This window comes from Panulirus ornatus, chromosome 11 (assembly GCF_036320965.1).
Source record: "Panulirus ornatus isolate Po-2019 chromosome 11, ASM3632096v1, whole genome shotgun sequence".
Taxonomy (NCBI): Eukaryota; Metazoa; Arthropoda; class Malacostraca; order Decapoda; family Palinuridae; genus Panulirus; species Panulirus ornatus.
In genome coordinates, this window is record NC_092234.1 from 70,388,417 (window position 1) to 70,408,186 (window position 19,770).

The 19,770-nt window shown below is 41.9% G+C and overlaps 1 protein-coding gene across 1 annotated transcript in view; it reads left to right on the plus strand.

Annotated features, from left to right (window-relative positions):
* elg1 (enhanced level of genomic instability 1) overlaps nucleotides 1-19,770 on the plus strand; it is a 310,678-nt gene that overhangs the window by 191,980 nt on the left and 98,928 nt on the right. Inside the window, 2 exon segments of the mRNA XM_071667249.1 lie at nucleotides 3,572-3,616; nucleotides 3,619-3,659. Of these exon segments, the coding sequence (XP_071523350.1) occupies nucleotides 3,572-3,616; nucleotides 3,619-3,659 (86 nt within the window).

The following is a 19,770-nucleotide window of genomic DNA, read 5'->3' on the forward strand; positions in this document are numbered from 1 at the left end:
TCTCAATGTACACATATATATACACACACACACATACACATGTACATAATTCACACTGTCTGCCCCTACTCATTCCCATCACCACCCCGCCACACACGGAGTAACATCCCCTCCCCCCTCATGTGTGCGAGGTAGCACTAGGAAAAGACAACAAAGGCCCCATTCGTTCAGTCTCCAGCTGTCATGTAATAATGCCCGAAACCACAGCTAACTCTCCACATCCGGGCCCCACAGAACCTTCCACGGCCCACCCCAGACGCTTCACATGCCCTGATTCAATCCATTGACAGCACGTCGACCCTGGTATACCACATCGATCCAATTCACTCAGTTCCTTGCCTGCCTTTCACCCTCCTGCATGTTCAGGCCCCGATCACTCAAAATCATTTTCACTCCATCTTTCCACCTCCAATTTGGTCTCCCACTTCTCCTTGTTCCCTCCACCTCCGACACATATATCCTCTTGGTCAATCTTTCCTCACTCATTCTCTCCATGTGCCCAAACCATTTCAAAACACCCTCTTCTGCTCTCTCAACCACGCTCTTTTTATTTCCACACATCTCTCTTACCCTTACATTACTTACTCGATCACACCACCTCACACCACATATTGTCCTCAAACATCTCATTTCCAGCACACCCACCCTCCTGCACACAACTCTATCCATAGCCCATGCCTCGCAAGCATACAACATTGTTGGGACCACTATTCCTTCAAACATACCCATTTTTGCTTTCCGAGATAATGTTCTCGACTTCCAAACATTCTTCAAGGCTCCCAGGATTTTCGCCCCTTCCCCCAGCCTATGATTCACTTCCGCTTCCATGGTTGCATCCGCTGCCAGATCCACTCCCAGATATCTAAAACACTTTACTTCCTCCAGTTTTTCTCCATTCAAACTTACCTCCCAATTGACTTGACCTTCAACCCTACTGTACCTAATAACCTTGCTCTTGTTCACATTTACTCTTAACTTTCTTCTTTCACACACTTTACCAAACTCAACCTCCCAAGCTCTCTCATCCACAACAGACTGCATACTTGCCCCTCTTTGCGAAACTCTTGCATTCACCTCCCTAACAACCCCATCCATAAACAAATTAAACAACCATGGAGACATCACACACCCCTGCCGCAAACCTACATTTACTGAGAACCAATCACTTTCCTCTCTTCCTACACGTACACATGCCTTACATCCTCGATAAAAACTTTTCACAGCTTCTAACGGCTTGCCTCCCACACCATATATTCTTAGTACCTTCCACATAGCATCTCTGTCAACTCTATCATCTGCCTTCTCCAGATCCATAAATGCTACATACAAATCCATTTGCTTTTCTAAGTATTTCTCACATACATTCTTCAAAGCAAACACCTGATCCACACATCCTCTACCACTTCTGAAACCACACTGCTCTTCTCCGATCTAATGCTCTGTATATGCCTTCACCCTCTCAATCAATACCCTCCCATATCATTTCCCAGGAATACTCAACAAACTTATACCTCTGTAATTTGAGCACTCACTCTTATCCCCTTTGCCTTTGTGCAATGGCACTATGCAAGCATTCTGCAAATCCTCAGGCACCTCACCTTGAATCATACATACATTGAATAACCTTACCAACCAGTCAACAATACAGTCACCGCCTTTTTTAATAAATTCCACTGCAATACCATCCAAACCTGCTGCCTTGCTGGCTTTCATCTTCTGTAAAGCTCTTACTACCTCTTCTCTGTTTACCAAATCATTTTCCCTAACCCTCTCACTTTGCACACCACCTCGACCAAAACACCCTATATCTGCCACTCTATCATCAAACACATTCAACAAACCTTCAAAATACTCACTCCATCTCCTTCTCACATCACCACTACTTGTTATCACCTCCCCATTAGCCCCCTTCACTGAAGTTCCCATTTGCTCCCTTGTCTTATGCACTTTATTTACCTCCTTCCAGAACATCTTTTTATTCTCCCTAAAATTTAATGATACTCTCTCACCCCAACTCTCATTTGCCCTATTTTTCACCTCTTGCACCTTTCTCTTGACCTCCTGCCTCTTTCTTTTATACATCTCCCACTCAGTTGCATTTTTTCCCTGCAAAAATCGTCCAAATGCCTCTCTCTTCTCTTTCACTAATAGTCTTACTTCTTCATCCCACCACTCACTACCCTTTCTAATCAACCCACCTCCCATGCTTCTCATGCCACAAGCATCTTTTGCGCAAGCCATCACTGCTTCCCTAGATACATCCCATTCCTCCCCACTCCCCTTACCTCCTTTGTTCTCACCTTTTTCCATTCTGTACTCAGTCTCTCCTGGTACTTCCTCACACAAGTCTCCTTCCCAAGCTCACTTGCTCTCACCATCCTCTTCACCCCAACATTCTCTCTTTTCTGAAAACCCCTACAACTCTTCACCTTCGCCTCCACAAGATAATGATCAGACATCCCTCCAGTTGCACCTCTCAGCACATTAACATCCAAAAGTCTCTCTTTCGCGTTCCTGTCAATTAACACGTAATCCAATAACGCTCTCGGGCCATCTCTCCTACTTACATATGTATACTTATGTATATCTCGCTTTTTAAACCAGGTATTCCCAATCACCAGTCCTTTTTCAGCACATAGATCTACAAGCTCTTCACCATTTCCATTTACAACACTGAACACCCCATGTATACCAATTATTCCCTCAACTGCCACATTACTCACCTTTGCATTCAAATCACCCATCACTATAACCCAGTCTCGTGCATCAAAACCACTAACACACTCATTCAGCTGCTCCCAAAACACTTGCCTCTCATGATCTTTCTTCTAATGCCCAGGTGCATATGCACCAATAATCACCCATCTCTCTCCATCAACTCTCAGTTTTACCCATATCAATCTAGAATTTACTTTCTTACATTCTATCACATACTCCCACAACTCCTGTTTCAGGAGTATTGCTACTCCTTCCCTTGCTCTTGTCCTCTCACTAACCCCTGACTTTACTCCCAAGACATTCCCAAACCACTCTTCCTCTTTACCCTTGAGTTTCATTTCACTCAGAGCCAAAACATCCAGGTTCCTTTCCTTAAACATACTACCTATCTCTCCTTTTTGTAAGTGACTTTATGTACAATGCTGGGAGTGGGTTTTACTTTCAAGGGGCCTCATTCCATGAACATTATCTCTCACACCACTTAAATTTCTATGTGCTGTCTGCATTAACCATGTCTTCAGTTATATTGTACTCCATTCTTCCACCATTCTTATACTAGTGAACTACTTCCTTACATCTTTTTTAACAAGTTTCTTGCTTGATTTCTTGTTATGTTTACTGTTCTTTCTGAACATGAGTTGAAGAACTGTTCACTTTTTACATCATAGATCTGTTTTAATAACTTTAAGGTTGTGATAAGGTCACCTTTCATTTTTCTCTGTTCCAAGGTAAGTGAAGCGTATATAAAGCCTCCAGCATTTCCATATTTACAAGGGTGTATGGATTGACTGTCATCAAAATAACAGCCTCTCCATTCAAAAGGTTATTTCATTATATTGTTTTCATCCCCCAGCAAAACACCCATCGCTTGGAGAAGACAGCCAGGGATCTGGTAAAGATTCGAGAAGAAGAACATGGTCTCTCTTGTTTTATTCGAGGATGTGAGTAAAATATGTGTTTGATATGAACTAGTATAGTCTGATTTATTTGTTAAGAAGTGAATGTTTTTATTAAGGGTATTTAATTTTAATGAGCTGCATTTAGATTTGAATCCATCATGTTAGCTTGCAAGTGTCCCATTTTTATTTTCATCATTTGCTCTAAACAAGATCCATTACAGCTTCAGAATCTATATATTGCCTTCTCATAACTCTGTGGTATTGGCATATCTGAACTTTACACAATATCTCCACCCATACTCCCCACTACTGAATACCCATTTCTTAGTGATCTGTTATCTGCCATTCATTAAAGATACATTAGATAATGTAGACACAGAAAAAAGTTTCAAGAATAATGCTCACCAATATCAGGCAATCACTTGCAAGGTAAGAATTTGCTAGCAAGTGATGGCATCCACCAAGGCATAAAGTAAATTTGTTTTTAACCACATTATATATAGTTAATAGAAATTATAATCTGTCCCTTTAAAACTTAACGCCTGTCCCATGAGTGAGATACTCTCTTCCACAAAAAGTAAATAGCCTGTCCCTTGAGTGAGACTTAAATGGAAATTTGAGGTTGTGGTGAACTGTTGGCAGAGGGGAGGTAGGAGGATGAGGAAATACACCCTCCTCCTTCCCTCCCTCTCGCTCTGCTATTGCTTTCTGCACAGTTGGCTTCTTTAATTGATAATTTTTGTTCATATAACTTTCTTTAACTTTATGTTCAGTATATCCCTGGGGATAGAGAAGAAAGAACACTACCCATTTATTCCCTGCTTGTCATAGAAGGGGACTAAAAGGGACAGGCTTTGGCTTTGGAAACCCTTCCCACCTTTTATTTCAATTTCTAAAAGTTGAAACAAAAGGAGCAAAGTTAATAGTGCTCATCTTTCTGAAAGGCTCATGTTGAGATGTCTGGATGTATGTGGATGTAACCAAGAAAAGAAGGGAGAGATTGGTAGTTTTAAGGAGAGGAGCCTGGATGTTCTGGCTCAGAGTGAAACTACGCTCTAGTGCAGTGGTTCCCAAATGACAGGTTATGGCCCTTTCGGTAATCATTTTACCATTTGAAGGAGGCCAGAGACATCTGTATCTGATGACAGTGATGCTAATCAGACAGAGCTTTTGAATTTTCAGAAAGATTCAGGTGCCAAGGTTAAGTGTGAAGCTGAATCCCTCACAGTGTTTTGGTCATCGGTGGCAGCTTCCTACCCAAACTTTTGGGACCTAGTTTTCTGTCACCTCTTACCATTAGCATCACCCTGTTCTTTCAAGCTGCTTTCTCTCATCTTCTTCACATCAAAACAAAACATCAAATTAGATTGGAGGTGAAGCAGGTCCTACAATGCAGTCTGAGTGTGACAAAATCAAGAATCTGGTTCATAATATGCAGTATCACCCATCACACTGATGAAATAGGGGATGCAAAAAGAGTTTACACCTTGTTTAAAAGACATCTTATAAACTCTCAGAACTTTCATTTCATGAGTTTTCTTCCCTAGGAATTTGTAGTATTTTCTCATTCCATGAATGCACTCAAAGAATGTTAAAAAAAAATTCAACTTTATATGTTACATTTATTAAATATATTTTTTATATCAATCACTGATATATAGTCACTATCCCTGGGGATAGGGGAGAAAGAATACTTCCCACACATTCCCTCTATGCCGTAGAAGGTGACTAAAGGGGATAGGAGTGGGGGAGGGGGCAGAAACCCTCCCCTTCTTTTATTTTAACTTTCTAAAAGAGGAAACAGAAGAAGGCCACGCGGGGAGTGCTCATCCTCCTCGAAGGCTCAGATTGGGGTGTCTAAATGTGTGTGGATGCAACCAAGATGAGAAAAAAGGAGAGATAGGTGGAATGTTTGAGGAAAGGAACCTGGATATTTTGGCTCTGAGTGAAACGAAGCTCAAGGGTAAAGGGGAAGAGTGGTTTGGGAATGTCTTGGGAGTAAAGTCAGGGGTTGGTGAGAGGACAAGAGCAAAGGAAGGAGTAGCAGTACTCCTGAAACAGGAGTTGTGGGAGTATGTGATAGAGTGTAAGAAAGTAATCTCTAGATTGATATGGGTAAAAGTGAAAGTGGATGGAGAGAGATGGGTGATTATTGGTGCCTATGCACTTGGGCATGAGAAGAAAGATCATGAGAGGCAAGTGTTTTGGGAGCTGCTGAGTGAGTGTGTTAGCAGTTTTGATCCACAAGACCTGGTTATAGTGATGGGTGATTTGAATGCAAAGGTGAGTAATGTGGCAGTTGAGGGAATAAATAATTATGGTGTACATGGGGTGTTCAGTGTTGTAAATGGACATGGTGAAGAGCTTGTAGATTTGTGTGCTAAAAAAGGACTGGTGATTGGGAAAACCTGGTTTAAAAAGAGAGATATACATAAATATATGATTGTAAGTAGGACAGAAAGCCAAAGAGCGTTTTTGGATTACGTGTTATAATTGATAGGCGTGTGAAAGAGAGACTTTTGGATGTTAATGTCCTGAGAGGTGCAACTGGAGGGGTGTTTGATCATTATCTTGTGGAGGTAAAGGTGAAGATTTGTAGAGGTTTTCAGAAAGGAAGAGAAAGTGTTGCATTAAATATAGTGTTGAGAGTGAGTGAGCTTGGGAAGGAGACTTATGTAAGGAAGTGCCAGGAGAGACTGAGTGCACAATGGAAAAAGGTAAGAGCAAAGGACATAAGGGGAGTGGGGGAGGAATGGGATGTATTTAGAGAAGCAGTGATGGCTTGCACAAAGGATGCTTGTGGCATGAAAAGCATGGGAGTTGAGCAGATTAGAATGGGTAGTGAGTGGTGGGATGAAGAAGTAAGATTATTAGTGAATGAGAAGAGAGAGGCATTTAAATGATTTTTGCAGGGAGATAGTGCAAATGATTAGATGTATAAAAGAAAGAGGCAGGAGGTCAAGAGAAAGATCCAAGAGGTGAAAAAGAGAGTAAATGAGTGTTGGGTTGAGAGAGTATCATTATATTTTAGGGAGAATAAAAAGATGTTTTGGAAGGAGGTAAATAAAGTGCGTAAGACAAGAGAACAAATGGGAGCATCGATGGAGGGGGCTAATGGAGAGGTAATAACAAGTAGTGGTGATGTGAGAAGGAGATGGAGTGAATTTTTTGAAGGTTTGTTGAATGTGTTAGATGATAGAGTGGCAGATATAGGGTGTTTTGGTCGAGGTGGTGTGCGAAGTGAGAGGGTCAGGGAGAATGTTTGGTAAACAGAGGAGAGGTAGTGAAAGCTTTGTGGAAGATGAAAGCTGGCAAGGCGGTGGGTTTGGATGGTATTGCAGTGGAAATTATTAAAAAATGGGGTGACTGTATTGTTGACTGGTTGGTGAGGATACTCATTGTATGTATGGCTCATGATGAAGTGCCTGAGGATTGGCAGAATGCATGCATAGTGCCATTGTATGAAGGCAAAGGGATAAAGGTGAGTGTTGAAATTACAAAGGTATAAGTTTGTTGAGTATTCCTGGGAAATTCTATTGGAGGGTATTGATTGAGAGGGTGAAGGCATGTATACAGCATCAGATTGTCGAAGAGCAGTGTGGTTTCAGAAGTGGTAGAGGATGTGTGGATCAAGTAATTGCTTTGAAGAATGTATATGAGAAATACTTAGAAAAGCAAATGGATTTGTATGTAGCATTTATGGATCTGGAAAAGGCATATGATAGAGTTCACAGAGATGCTCTGTGGAAGATATTGAGAGTATATGGTGTGGGAGGCAAGTTGCTAGAAGCAGTGAAAAGCTTTTATCAAGGATGTAAAGCATGTGTATGAGTAGGAAGAGAGGAAAGTGATTGGTTCCCAGTGAATGTCGGTTTGCGGCAGGGGTGCGTAATTTCTCCATGGCTGTTTAATTTGTTTATGGATGGAGATGTTAGGGAGGTGAATGTAAGAGTTTTGCAGAGAGGGCCAAGTATGCAGTCTGTTGTGGATGAGAGGGCTTAAGAAGTGAGTCAGTTGTTGTCCGCTGATGATACAGCGCTGGTGGCTGATTCAGGTGAGAAACTGCAGAAGCTGGTGACTGAGTTTGGTAAAGTGTGTGAAAGAAGAAAGCTGAGCGTAAATGTGAATAAGAGCAAGGTTATTAGGTACAGTAGGGTTGAGGGACAAGTCAACTGGGAGGTAAGTTTGAATGGAAAAAAACTGGAGGAAGTGAAGTGTTTTAGATATCTGGGAGTGGATTTGGCAATGGATGGAACCATGGAAGCAGAAGTGAGTGGAGAGGGCGAAGGTTCTATGAGCGTTGAAGAATGTGTGGAAGGCGAGAACATTATCTCGGAAAGCAAAAATGGATATGTTTGAAGGAATAGTGGTTCCAACAATGTTATATGGTTGCGAGGCGTGGGCTATAGATTTAGTTGTGCAGAGGAGGGTGGGTGTGTTGGAAATGAGATGTTTGAGGACAATATGTGGTGTGAGGTGGTTTGATCGAGTAAGTAATGAAAGGGTAAGAGAGATGTGTGATTATAAAAAGAGTGTGGTTGAGAGAGCAGAAGAGGGTGTATTGAAATGGTTTGGTCACATGGAGAGAATGAGTTAGGAAAGATTGAGAAAGAGAATATATGTGTCGTAAGAGGAGGGAACGAGAAGTGGGAGACCAAATTGGAGATGGAATGAAAAAGATTTTGAGTGATTGAGGTCTGAACATGCAGGAGGGCGAAAAGTGTGCAAGGAATAGGGTGAATTCGAACGATGTGGTATACCGGGGTGGGTGTGCTGTCAGTGGATTGAACCAGGGCATGTGAAACATCTGGGGTAAACCATGGAAAGTTTTGTGGTGCCTAGATGTGGGAAGGGAGCTGTGGTTTTGGTGCATTACACATGACAGCTAGAGACTGAGTGTGAACTTATATGGCCTTTGTTGTCTTTTCCTAACGCTACCTCGTGCGCGTGCATGGGGAGGGGGTGTCATTTCATGTGTGGCAGGGTGGCAACGGGAATGAATAAAGGCAGCAAGTATGAATTATGTACATATGTCTATGTCTATGTATGTATTTATTTATTATTTATTTTGCTTTGTCGCTGTCTCCCGTGTTAGCAAGGCAGCGCAAGGAAACAGATGAAAGAATGGCCCAGCCCACCCACATACACATGTATATACATACACGTCCAGACACGCAAATATACATACCTATACATCTCAACATATACATATATATACACACAGACATATACATATATGTCTGTGTATGTATTTATTTATTATTTATTTTGCTTTGTCGTTGTCTCCCACGTTAGCGAGGTAGCGCAAGGAAACAGACGAAAGAATGGCCCAGTCTACCCACATACACATGTATATACATACACATCCAGACACGCAAATATACATACCTATACATCTCAACGTATACATATATATACACACAGACATATACATATATACACATGTACATAATTCATACGTTGAAATGTATAGGTGCATGTGTGGACCTGTATGTATATACTTGTGTATGTGGGTGGGTTGGGCCATTCTTTCGTCTGTTTCCTTGCGCTACTTCGTTGATATGGGAGACAGTGACAAAGTATAATAGATAAATAATCAGTCACTGAGTTTGGAAGAGTGTGTGAAAGGAGGACATTGAAAGTGAATAGGAATAAAAGCATGATTATTAGGTATAGTAGGGTTGAAGAACAGATTAGTTGAGGTTTAAGTTTGAATGGAGATAATTTGAAGTGAAGTGTTTGAGATACCTAGGAATGGAACCATGAAAATAGATTGAGTCGTAGGTTAGGTGAGGGGTGGAGTCGAAGATGCTGGGAGCACTGATGAATGTGTGGAAAGAGAACGTTATCTGGGTGGGCAAAATTGGATGAGTCAAGGTATAGTAGTCCAAGCATTATTATATGCATGCAAAGCATTGGCTATGGTTAAGGCTGCAGAGAAGGGTGGATGTGTTGCTAATGAAATGTTTTAAGGACAGTAAGTGGTGTGCAGTGGTTTGATTGAGTAAGGGGTGAAAGGGTAAGAGAGAGATGTGGTAATGTATAGAGTGTGGTTGAGAGAGCTGAAGAGGGTGTGTTGAAATGGTTTAGACATATAGAGAGAATGAGTGAAGAAAGCTTGACAAAGGGAATATGTGTCAGAAGTGGAGGGAACAAGAAGAACCAGGGGACAAATTGGAGATGGAAGGATGGAGTAAAAAAAAATTTGGGGCATTCACAGCCTGAACATGCTGGAGGGTGAAAGAAGTGCACAGAATAGAGTGAATTGGAACTATGTGGTAAACTAGAGTTGACGTGCCATCATTGTTCTAAACAAGGGCACGTGAAATGTTGAGAAAGCCACGGAAAGGTCTCTGGGGCCTGGATATGGAACTGGAGCTGTGGTTTTGGTGAATTACACATGACAGTGAGAGAATGAGTTTGAACGGATATGGTCTTTCTTCATATGCTTCCTAGTGCTACCTCACTGATGCATGGAGCAGCGTTCAGGTTGAGGGAGGAAAAGAGAAGGTATGTGTTTTTTCTCTTCTTTCATATGCTTGTGCTATTTCCTGTTGGGTTGCCTGGCATCGGGAATGAATGAAGGCAAGCAGATATGAATATACACATTTGTAGGTATATATGAAAAGGTTTTTCCATCCATACATATTTGCTGTTTCCCACATTAGTAAGGTAGTGCTAAGAACAGAGAACTGAGCCTGAGAGAGAATATCCTCACTTGACCCACTTCTCTGTTTCTTCTTTTAGAAAATTGAAAATGGGAGAGGAGGATTTCCAGCCCCCACTCCCTCCCCTTTTAGTTGCCTTGTATGAGATGCAGGAAATACGTGGGAAGTAACCTTTCTCCCCTATCCTTAGAGATGATACATGTATGTATATTTATATTATATTTATTATCCTTTGTCGCTGTCTCCCGCATTAACGAGGTAGCGCAAGGAAACAGACGAAAGAATGGCCCAACCCACCCACATACACATGTATATACATACACGTCCACACTCGCACATATACATACCTATACATCTCAACGTATACATATATATACACACTCAGACATATACATATATACACATGTACATAATTCATACTGTCTGCCCTTATTCATTCCCGTCACCACCCCCGCCACACATGAAATGACAGCCCCCTCCCCCTGCATATGCGCGACATAGCGCTAGGAAAAGACAATAAAGACCACATTCGTTCACACTCAGTCTCTAGCTGTCATGTATAATGCACCGAAACCACAGCTCCCTTTCCACATCCAGGCCCCACAAAACTTTCCATGGTTTATCCCAGACGCTGCACATGCCCTGGTTCAATCCTTTGACAGCATGTCAACCCCAGTATACCACATCGTTCCAATTCACTGTATTCCTTGCATGCCTTTCACCCTCCTTCATGTTCAGGCCCCAGTCGCTCAAAATCTTTTTCACTCCATCTTTCCACCTTCAATTTAGTTTCCCACTTCTCCTCGTTACCTCCACCTCTGATACATATATCCTCTTTGTCAATCTTTCCTCACTCATTCTCTCTATGTGACCAACTATTTCAAAACTCCCTCTTCTGCTCTCTCTCAACCACACTATTTTTATTACCACACATCTCTCTTACCCTTACATTACTTACTCGATCAAACCACCTCACACCACATATTGTCCTCAAACATCTCATTTCCAGCACACCCACCCTCCTCTGCACAACTCCATCTATAGCCCATGCCTTGCAACCATATAACATTGTTGGAACCACTATTCCTTCAAACATAACATTTTTGCTTTCTGAGATAATTCTCGACTTCCACACGTTTTTCAACACTCCCAAAACTTTCGCCCTCTCCCCCACCCTATGATTCACTTCTGCTTCCATGGTTCCATCCACTGACAAATCCACTCCCAGATATCTAAAACACTTTACTTCCTCCAGTTTTTCTCCATTCAAACTTACCTCCGGATTGACTTGTCCCTCAACCCTACTCTACCTAATAACCTTGCTCGGATTCACATTTACTCTCAGCTTTCTTCTTTCACACACTTTACCAAACTCAGTCACCAGCTTCTGCAGTTTCTCACCCGAATCAGCCACCAGCGCCTGTATCATCAGCAAACAACAACTGACTCACTTCCCAAGCTCTCTCATCCACAACAGACTGCATACTTGCCCCTCTTTCCAAAACTCTTGCATTCACCTCCCTAACAACCCCATCCATAAACAAATCAAACAACCATGGAGACCATGCACCCCTGCCACAAACCAACATTCACTGAGAACTAATCACTTTCCTCTCTTCCTACATGTACACATGCCTTACATCCTCGATAAAAGCTTTTCACTGCTTCTAACAACTTGCCTTCCGCCTTCCACACCATATATTCTTAATTCCTTCCACAGAGCATCTCTATCAACTCTATCATATGCCTTCTCCAGATCCATAGATGCTACATACAAATCCATTTGCTTTTCTAAGTATTTCTCACATACATTCTTCAAAGCAAACACCTGATCCACACATCCTCTACCACTTCTGAAACCACACTGCTCTTCCTCAATCAGATGTTCTGTACACACCTTCACCCTCTCAGTCAATCCACTCCCATACAATTTCCCAGTAATACTCAACAAACTTATACCTCTGTAATTTGAGCACTCGCTTTTATCCCCTTTGCCTTTGTACAGTGGCACTATGCAAGCATTCCACCAATCCTCAGGCACCTCACCATGAGTCATACATACATTAAATAACCTTACCAACCAGTCAACAATACAGCACCCCCTTTTTTTGATAAATTCCACTGCAATACCATCCAAACCTTGCCGGCTTTCATCTTCCGCAAAGCTTTTACTACCTCTTCTCTGTTTACCAAATCATTTTCCCTAACCCTCTCACTTTGCAAACCACCTCGACCAAAACACCCTATATCTGCCACTCTATCATCAAACACATTCAACAAACCTTCAAAATACTCACTCCATCTCCTTCTCACATCACCACTACTTGTTATCACCTCCCCATTAGCCCCCTTCACTGATGTTCCCATTTGTTTCCTTGTCTTTTTTTTTTTTTTTTTTTTTTTTTTTTTTATACTTTGTCGCTGTCTCCCGCGTTTGCGAGGTAGCGCAAGGAAACAGACGAAAGAAATGGCCCAACCCCCCCCCCATACACATGTACATACACACGTCCACACACGCAAATATACATACCTACACAGCTTTCCATGGTTTACCCCAGACGCTTCACATGCCTTGATTCAATCCACTGACAGCACGTCAAACCCTGTATACCACATCGCTCCAATTCACTCTATTCCTTGCCCTCCTTTCACCCTCCTGCATGTTCAGGCCCCGATCACACAAAATCTTTTTCACTCCATCTTTCCACCTCCAATTTGGTCTCCCTCTTCTCCTCGTTCCCTCAACCTCCGACACATATATCCTCTTGGTCAATCTTTCCTCACTCATTCTCTCCATGTGCCCAAACCATTTCAAAACACCCTCTTCTGCTCTCTCAACCACGCTCTTTTTATTTCCACACATCTCTCTTACCCTTACGTTACTTACTCGATCAAACCACCTCACACCACACATTGTCCTCAAACATCTCATTTCCAGCACATCCATCCTGGTGACTGAGTTTGGTAAAGTGTGTGGAAGAAGAAAGTTAAGAGTAAATGTGAATAAGAGCAAGGTTATTAGGTACAGTAGGGTTGAGGGTCAAGTCAATTGGGAGGTGAGTTTGAATGGAGAAAAACTGGAGGAAGTGAAGTGTTTTAGATATCTGGGAGTGGATCTGTCAGCGGGTGGAACCATGGAAGCGGAAGTGGATCATAGGGTGGGGGAGGGGGCGAAAATTTTGGGAGCCTTGAAAAATGTGTGGAAGTCGAGAACATTATCTCGGAAAGCAAAAATGGGTATGTTTGAAGGAATAGTGGTTCCAACAATGTTGTATGGTTGCGAGGCGTGGGCTATGGATAGAGTTTCCTTGTCTTACACACTTTATTTACCTCCTTCCAAAACATCTTTTTATTCTCCCTAAAATTCAATGATACTTTCTCGCTCCAACTCCCATTTGCCTTATTTTTCACCTCTTGCACCTTTCTCTCGACCTCCTACCTCTTTCTTTTATACATCTCCCAGTCATTTGCATTATTTCCCTGCAAAAAACGTCCAAATGCCTCTCTTCTCTTTCACTAATAATCTTACTTCTTCATCCCACCACTCACTAACCTTTCTAATCTGCCCAACTTCCATGCTTCTCATGCCACAAGCATCTTTTGCACAAGCCATCACTGCTTCCCTAAATACATCCCATTCCTCCCCCACTCCCATTACGTCCTTTGTTCTAATCTTTTTCCATTCTGTACTCAATATCTCCTGGTACTTCCTCGCACAAGTCTCCTTCCCAAGCTCACTTACTCTCACCATTCTCTTCACCCCAGTATTCTCTCTTCTTTTCTGAAAACCTCTACAAATCTTCACCTTTTCCTCCACAAGATAATGATCAGACATCCCTCCAGTTGCACCTCTCAGCACATTAACATCCAAAAGTCTCTCTACCGTGCACCTATCAGTTAACATGTAATCCAATAACGCTCTCTGGCCATCTCTCCTACTTACATACATATACTTATCTATATCTCTCTTTTTAAACCAGGTATTCCCAATCACCAGTCCTTTTTCAGCACATAGATCTACAAGCTCTTCACCATTTCCATTTACAACTCTGAACACCCCATGTACACCAATTATTCCCTCAACTGCCACATTACTCGCCTTTGCATTCAAATCACCCATCACTGTAACCCGGTCTCGTGCATCAAAACTACTAACACACTTAGTCAGCTGCTGCCAAAACACTTGCCTCATGATCTTTCTTCTCTTGCCCAGGTGCATATGTACCAATAATCACCCATCTCTCTCAATCCACTTTCAGTTTTACCCATATCAATCTAGAGTTTACTTTCTTACACTCTATCACATACTCCCAGTACTCCTGTTTCAGGAGTATTGCTACTCCTTCCCTTGCTCTTGTCCTCTCACTTACCCCTGACATTACTCCCAAGACATTCCCAAACCACTCTTCCCCTTTACCCTTGAGCTTCATTTCACTCAGAGCCAAAACATCCAGGTTCCTTTCCTCAAACATACTACCTATCTCTCCTTTTTTTCTCATCTTGGTTACATCCACACCCCAATTTGAGCCTTCGAGGAGGATTAGCACTCCCCGCATGACTCCTTCTTGTGTTTCCCCTTTTAGAAAGTTAAAATACAAGGAGGGGAGGGTTTCAAGCCCCCCGATCCCATCCCCTTTAGTCACCTTTTACGATACTTGAGGAATGCGTGAGAAGTATTCTTTCTCCCCTATCCCCAGGGATAAGTATGTTGTTTCTTTCAAACTATTTGCCATTTCCCGCGTTAGTGAGGTAGCATGAAGAACAGAGGACTGGGCCTTTGAGGGAATATCCTCACCTGGCCCCCTTCTCTGTTCCTTCTTTTGGAAAATCAAAAAAAAAAAAAAAAAAAAGAGGGGAGGATTTCCAGCCCCACAGCTCCCTCCCCTTTTAGTCGCCTTCTACGACATGCAGGGAATACGTGGGAAGTATGTATGTATGTATATGTATATATATGTATGTGTATGTGCTAGAGACTGAGTGTGAATGAATGTGACTTTTTTCAGCTGTTTTCCTGGCACTACCTCGCTGAAGAGGGGTTAGCAGTGCTATTTCGTGTATGGCTGTGTAGCAGCATGAATGGATTAAGACAATCAAGTATGAATATGTTCATGTGTATATATGTATATGTCTATGTATATTTATGTATATGTTGATATGCATATGTATGTGTATGGATGTTTATTTATATATATATATGCATATGAGTGGATGGACCATTCTTCATCTGTTTTCTGGCACTACCTCACTGTTGCAAGAAACAGCGATTAGATATAATGAATGAGTATTATTCTGCCTGAGTATTGGTGGAATGCTTGCATAGTGCCATTGTACAAAGGCAAAGGGGATAAAAGTGAGTGCTCAAATTACAGAGGTATAAGTTTGTTGAGTATTCCTGGGGGATTATATGGGAGGGTATTGATTGAGAGGTTGAAGGCATGTACAGAGCATCAGACTGGGGAAGAGCAGAGTGGTTTCAGAAGTGGTAGAGGATGTGTGGATCAGGTGTTTGCTTTGAAGAATGTATGTGAGAAATACTTAGAAAAGCAAATGGATTTGTATGTAGCATTTATGGATCTGGAGAAGGCATAAGATAAGAGTTGATAGAGATGCTCTGTGGAAGGTATTAAGAATATATAGTGGGAGGAAAGTTGTTAGAAGCAGTGAAAAGTTTTTATCGAGGATGTAAGGCATGTATACGAGTAGGTAGAGAGGAAAGTGATTGGTTCTCAGTGAATGTTGATTTGTGGCAGGGGTGCATGATGCCTCCATAGTTATTTAATTTGTTTATGGATGGGTTTGTTAGGGAGGTGAATGCAAGAGTTTTGGAAAGAGGGGCAAGTATGCAGTCTGTTGTGGATGAGATAGCTTGGGAAGTGAGTCAGTTGTTGTTCGCTGATGATACAGCGCTGGTGGCTGATTCATGTGAGAAACTGCAGAAGCTGGTGACTGAGTCTGGTAAAGTGTGTGAAAGAAGAAAGCTGAGAGTAATGTGAATAAGAGCAAGGTTATTAGGTACAGTAGGGTTGAGAGACAAGTCATTTGGGAGGTAAGTTTGAATGGATAAAAACTGTAGGAAGTGAAGTGTTTTAGATATCTGGGAGTGGATTTGTCAGTGGATGGAACCATGGAAGTGGAAGTGAATCATAGGGTGGGGGAGAGGACGAAAGTTCTGGGAGCATTGAAAAATGTGTGGAAGTCGAGAACATTATCTTGGAAAGCAAAAATGTTTATGTTTGAAGGAATAGCGTTTCCAACAATTTCATATGGTTGCGAGGCATGGGCTATAGAATAGCTGTGCGAAGGAGGGTGGATGTGCTGGAAATGAGATGTTTGAGGACAATGTGTGGTGTGAGGTGGTTTGATCGAGTAAGTAATGAATGGGTAAGAGAGATGTGTGAGTATAAAAAGAGTGTGGTTGAGAGAGCAGAAGAGGGTGTTTTGAAATGGTTTGGTCACATGGAGAGAATGAGTGAGGAAATATTGATAAAGAGGATATATGTGTCAGAGGTGAAGGTAACGAGGAGAAGTGGGAGACCAAATTGGAGGTGGAAAGATGTTTGAAAAAGATTTTGAGTGATCGGGGCCTGAACATGCAGGAGGGTGAAAGGCGTGTAAGGAATAGAGTGAATTGGAACGATGTGGTATACCGGGGTCGACGTGCTGTCAGTGGATTGAACCAGGGCATGTGAAGCGTCTGGGGTAAACCATGGAAAGTTTTGGTTTATATATTATGTATAGGGGATAGGGGATTAAGAATACTTCCCACGTATTCCCTGCATGTCGTAGAAGGCGACTAAAAGGGTAGGTAGCAGGAGGCGGGAAATCCTCCCCTCTCGTTTTTTTTTTTTTTTTTTTTTTTTTTTTTTTTTTTCCAAAAGAAGGAACAGAGGGGGAGTCAGGTGAGGATATTCCACAAAGGCCCAGTCCTCTGTTCTTAACGCTACCTCGCTAATGCGGGAAATGGCGAATAGTTTAAAAGAAAAGAAAAGAAAGTATATTTATTTATACTTATTGTCTCCCGCACTAGTGAGGTAGTGCAAGGAAACAGACAAAAGAATGGTGCAACCCACCCACATACACATGCATATACATAAATGCCCACACACGCATATATACATACCCATTCATTTCATTGCATACATATATATACATACACAGACATATACATATAAACATATGTACATATTCTTACAAGCTGCCTTCACCCATTTTCTCCACCACCCCGCCACACATGGAATGGTACACACACACACATGCGCACGCGCGCGAGTGTGAGGTAGCGCTAAGAAAATACATCAAAGACCACATTCATTTACACTCAGTCAGTAGCTGTCATGAGACGCTTCACGTGCCCTGGTTCAATCCATTGAAAGCACATCGACCTCGGTATACCACATTGTTCCAATTCCCTCTATTCCTTGTGAGCAAATATGGGTATGTTTGAAGGAATAGTAGTTCCAACAGTGTTATATGATTGCGAGGCATGGGCTATAGATATAGTTGTACGGAGGAGGGTGGATATGTTGGTAATGAAATGTTTGAGGACAATATGTGATGTGAAGTGGTTTGATCGAGCAAGTAATGTATGGGTAAGAGAGATGTATGGAAATAAAAAGAGTATGGTTAAGAGAGCAGATGAGGGTGTGTTGAAATGATTTGAACATATGGAGAGAATGAATGAGGAAAGATTGGCAAAGAGGATATATGTGCCAGAGGTGGAGTGAATGAGGAGAAGCAGTAGACCAAATTGGAGGTGGAAGGATGGAGTGAAAAATATTTTGAGCGATCAGGGCCTGAACATACAGGAGGGTGAGAGGCATGCAAGGAATAGAGTGAATTGGAATGATGTGGTATACTGGGGTCGACTTCTGTCAATGGACTGAACCAGGGCATGTGAAGTGTCTGGGGTAAACTATGGAAAGGTCTGTGGGGCCTAGATGTGGATTGGGAGCTGTGGTTTTGGTGCATTACACTTGAAAGCTAGAGACTGAGTGTGAACAAATGTGGCCTTTATGTCTGTTCCTGGTGCTACTTCACTGAAGCAGGGGATAGCGATGCTGTTTTCCTGTGGGGCGGGGTGGTGACAGGAATGGATGAATGCAAGCAAGTATGAATATGTACGTGTATATATTATCAGTGTAATTGTTTTGATATGTATGTATATGTTGATATGTATATGTATGTATACGTGTGTGTATAGGAGTGGATGAGCCATTCTTCGTCTGTTTGCAGGCGCTACCTTGCTGGCTGGAAACAGCGATTATGTATGATAATAATTATAATGATAATGATAATAGTAATAATGATAATGGTAATATATGTGTATGTGTATGTGTATGAGAGAGAGAGAGAGTGGATGTGTCTTTCCTCGCCTGTTTCCTGACGCTACCTTGCTAACACGGAGATCAAGAATGGAAAAAATTCATACATCGCTTTTTTCTGCTTGAGCGAGGTAGCCTCATGAGGTATCTCAATTTTAATTGATTTAACCAAGATGAGATGAAAGGAGAGATAAGAATTGTGTTTGAGTAAAGAATTCTGGATGTTCTGAACTCAGAGCCAGGACATCCAGGTTTCTTTCCTGAAACATACCACTTATCTCTGCTGTCTTCTCATCTTGATTACATCGACACACATTCAGACACCCAAGTCTGAGCTTTTGAGAGAGATGAGCGCCCCTTACCTGGCTCTGTCTTCTGTTTCCTCCTTTAGAAATTGAAATACAGGAAGGGGAGGGTTTCCAACTCCCTTCAGTGTCCTATGAAACACGGAATACAAAGGTAAAATTCTTTCTCCCCTACCTATATTATCTATATTAAAAAGCCCTAAAAAGCCACATTAACATTGCACAGCCCTGTTTCACACCCACTTGAACACCAAAACTTACACTCAACTCTCCATCCATTCTTAACACTATAGTAGGCTTTCACAGCATCCAACAGGTGTACCCCTGCCCCATATATCCTAAGCATATCCCATAAATCATTCCACTTGACTCTGTCACACACTTTCTCCAGATCCAAAAAAGATGCATAGAGCTTCTTACTTTTGCTAGATACTTTTCCAGTCTTTTTCACCACAAAAATCTGGTCCACACATTCCCAGCCTTCCCAACAAAAAACCTTGCTCCTCTCTTATTCTGCATTCAGTCACTTCCATCACTCTGTTAATCAGCATTCTTGCATACACTTTTCCTGTTGTACTTAATTGACTTATTCCTCTGTAATTGCTACATATATCTTCATCACCTTTTCCTCTGAATTAAGGAATAATAATAGCTTTTACCCAACCCTCAGGCACTACCATGTTTCCAAGCTGAATTACATATCAGATGCATCCACTCTTATCACACATTCTCCTCCATGCTTCAGTATTTCTGCCATAGTCCCATCCACTCCAGGTGCCTTTCCTACCTTCAGCCTCATTGTTGCCCTTCTTACCTCCATTTTTGCTATAGGCCCTTGCACTTGTATCCCATTCATCCC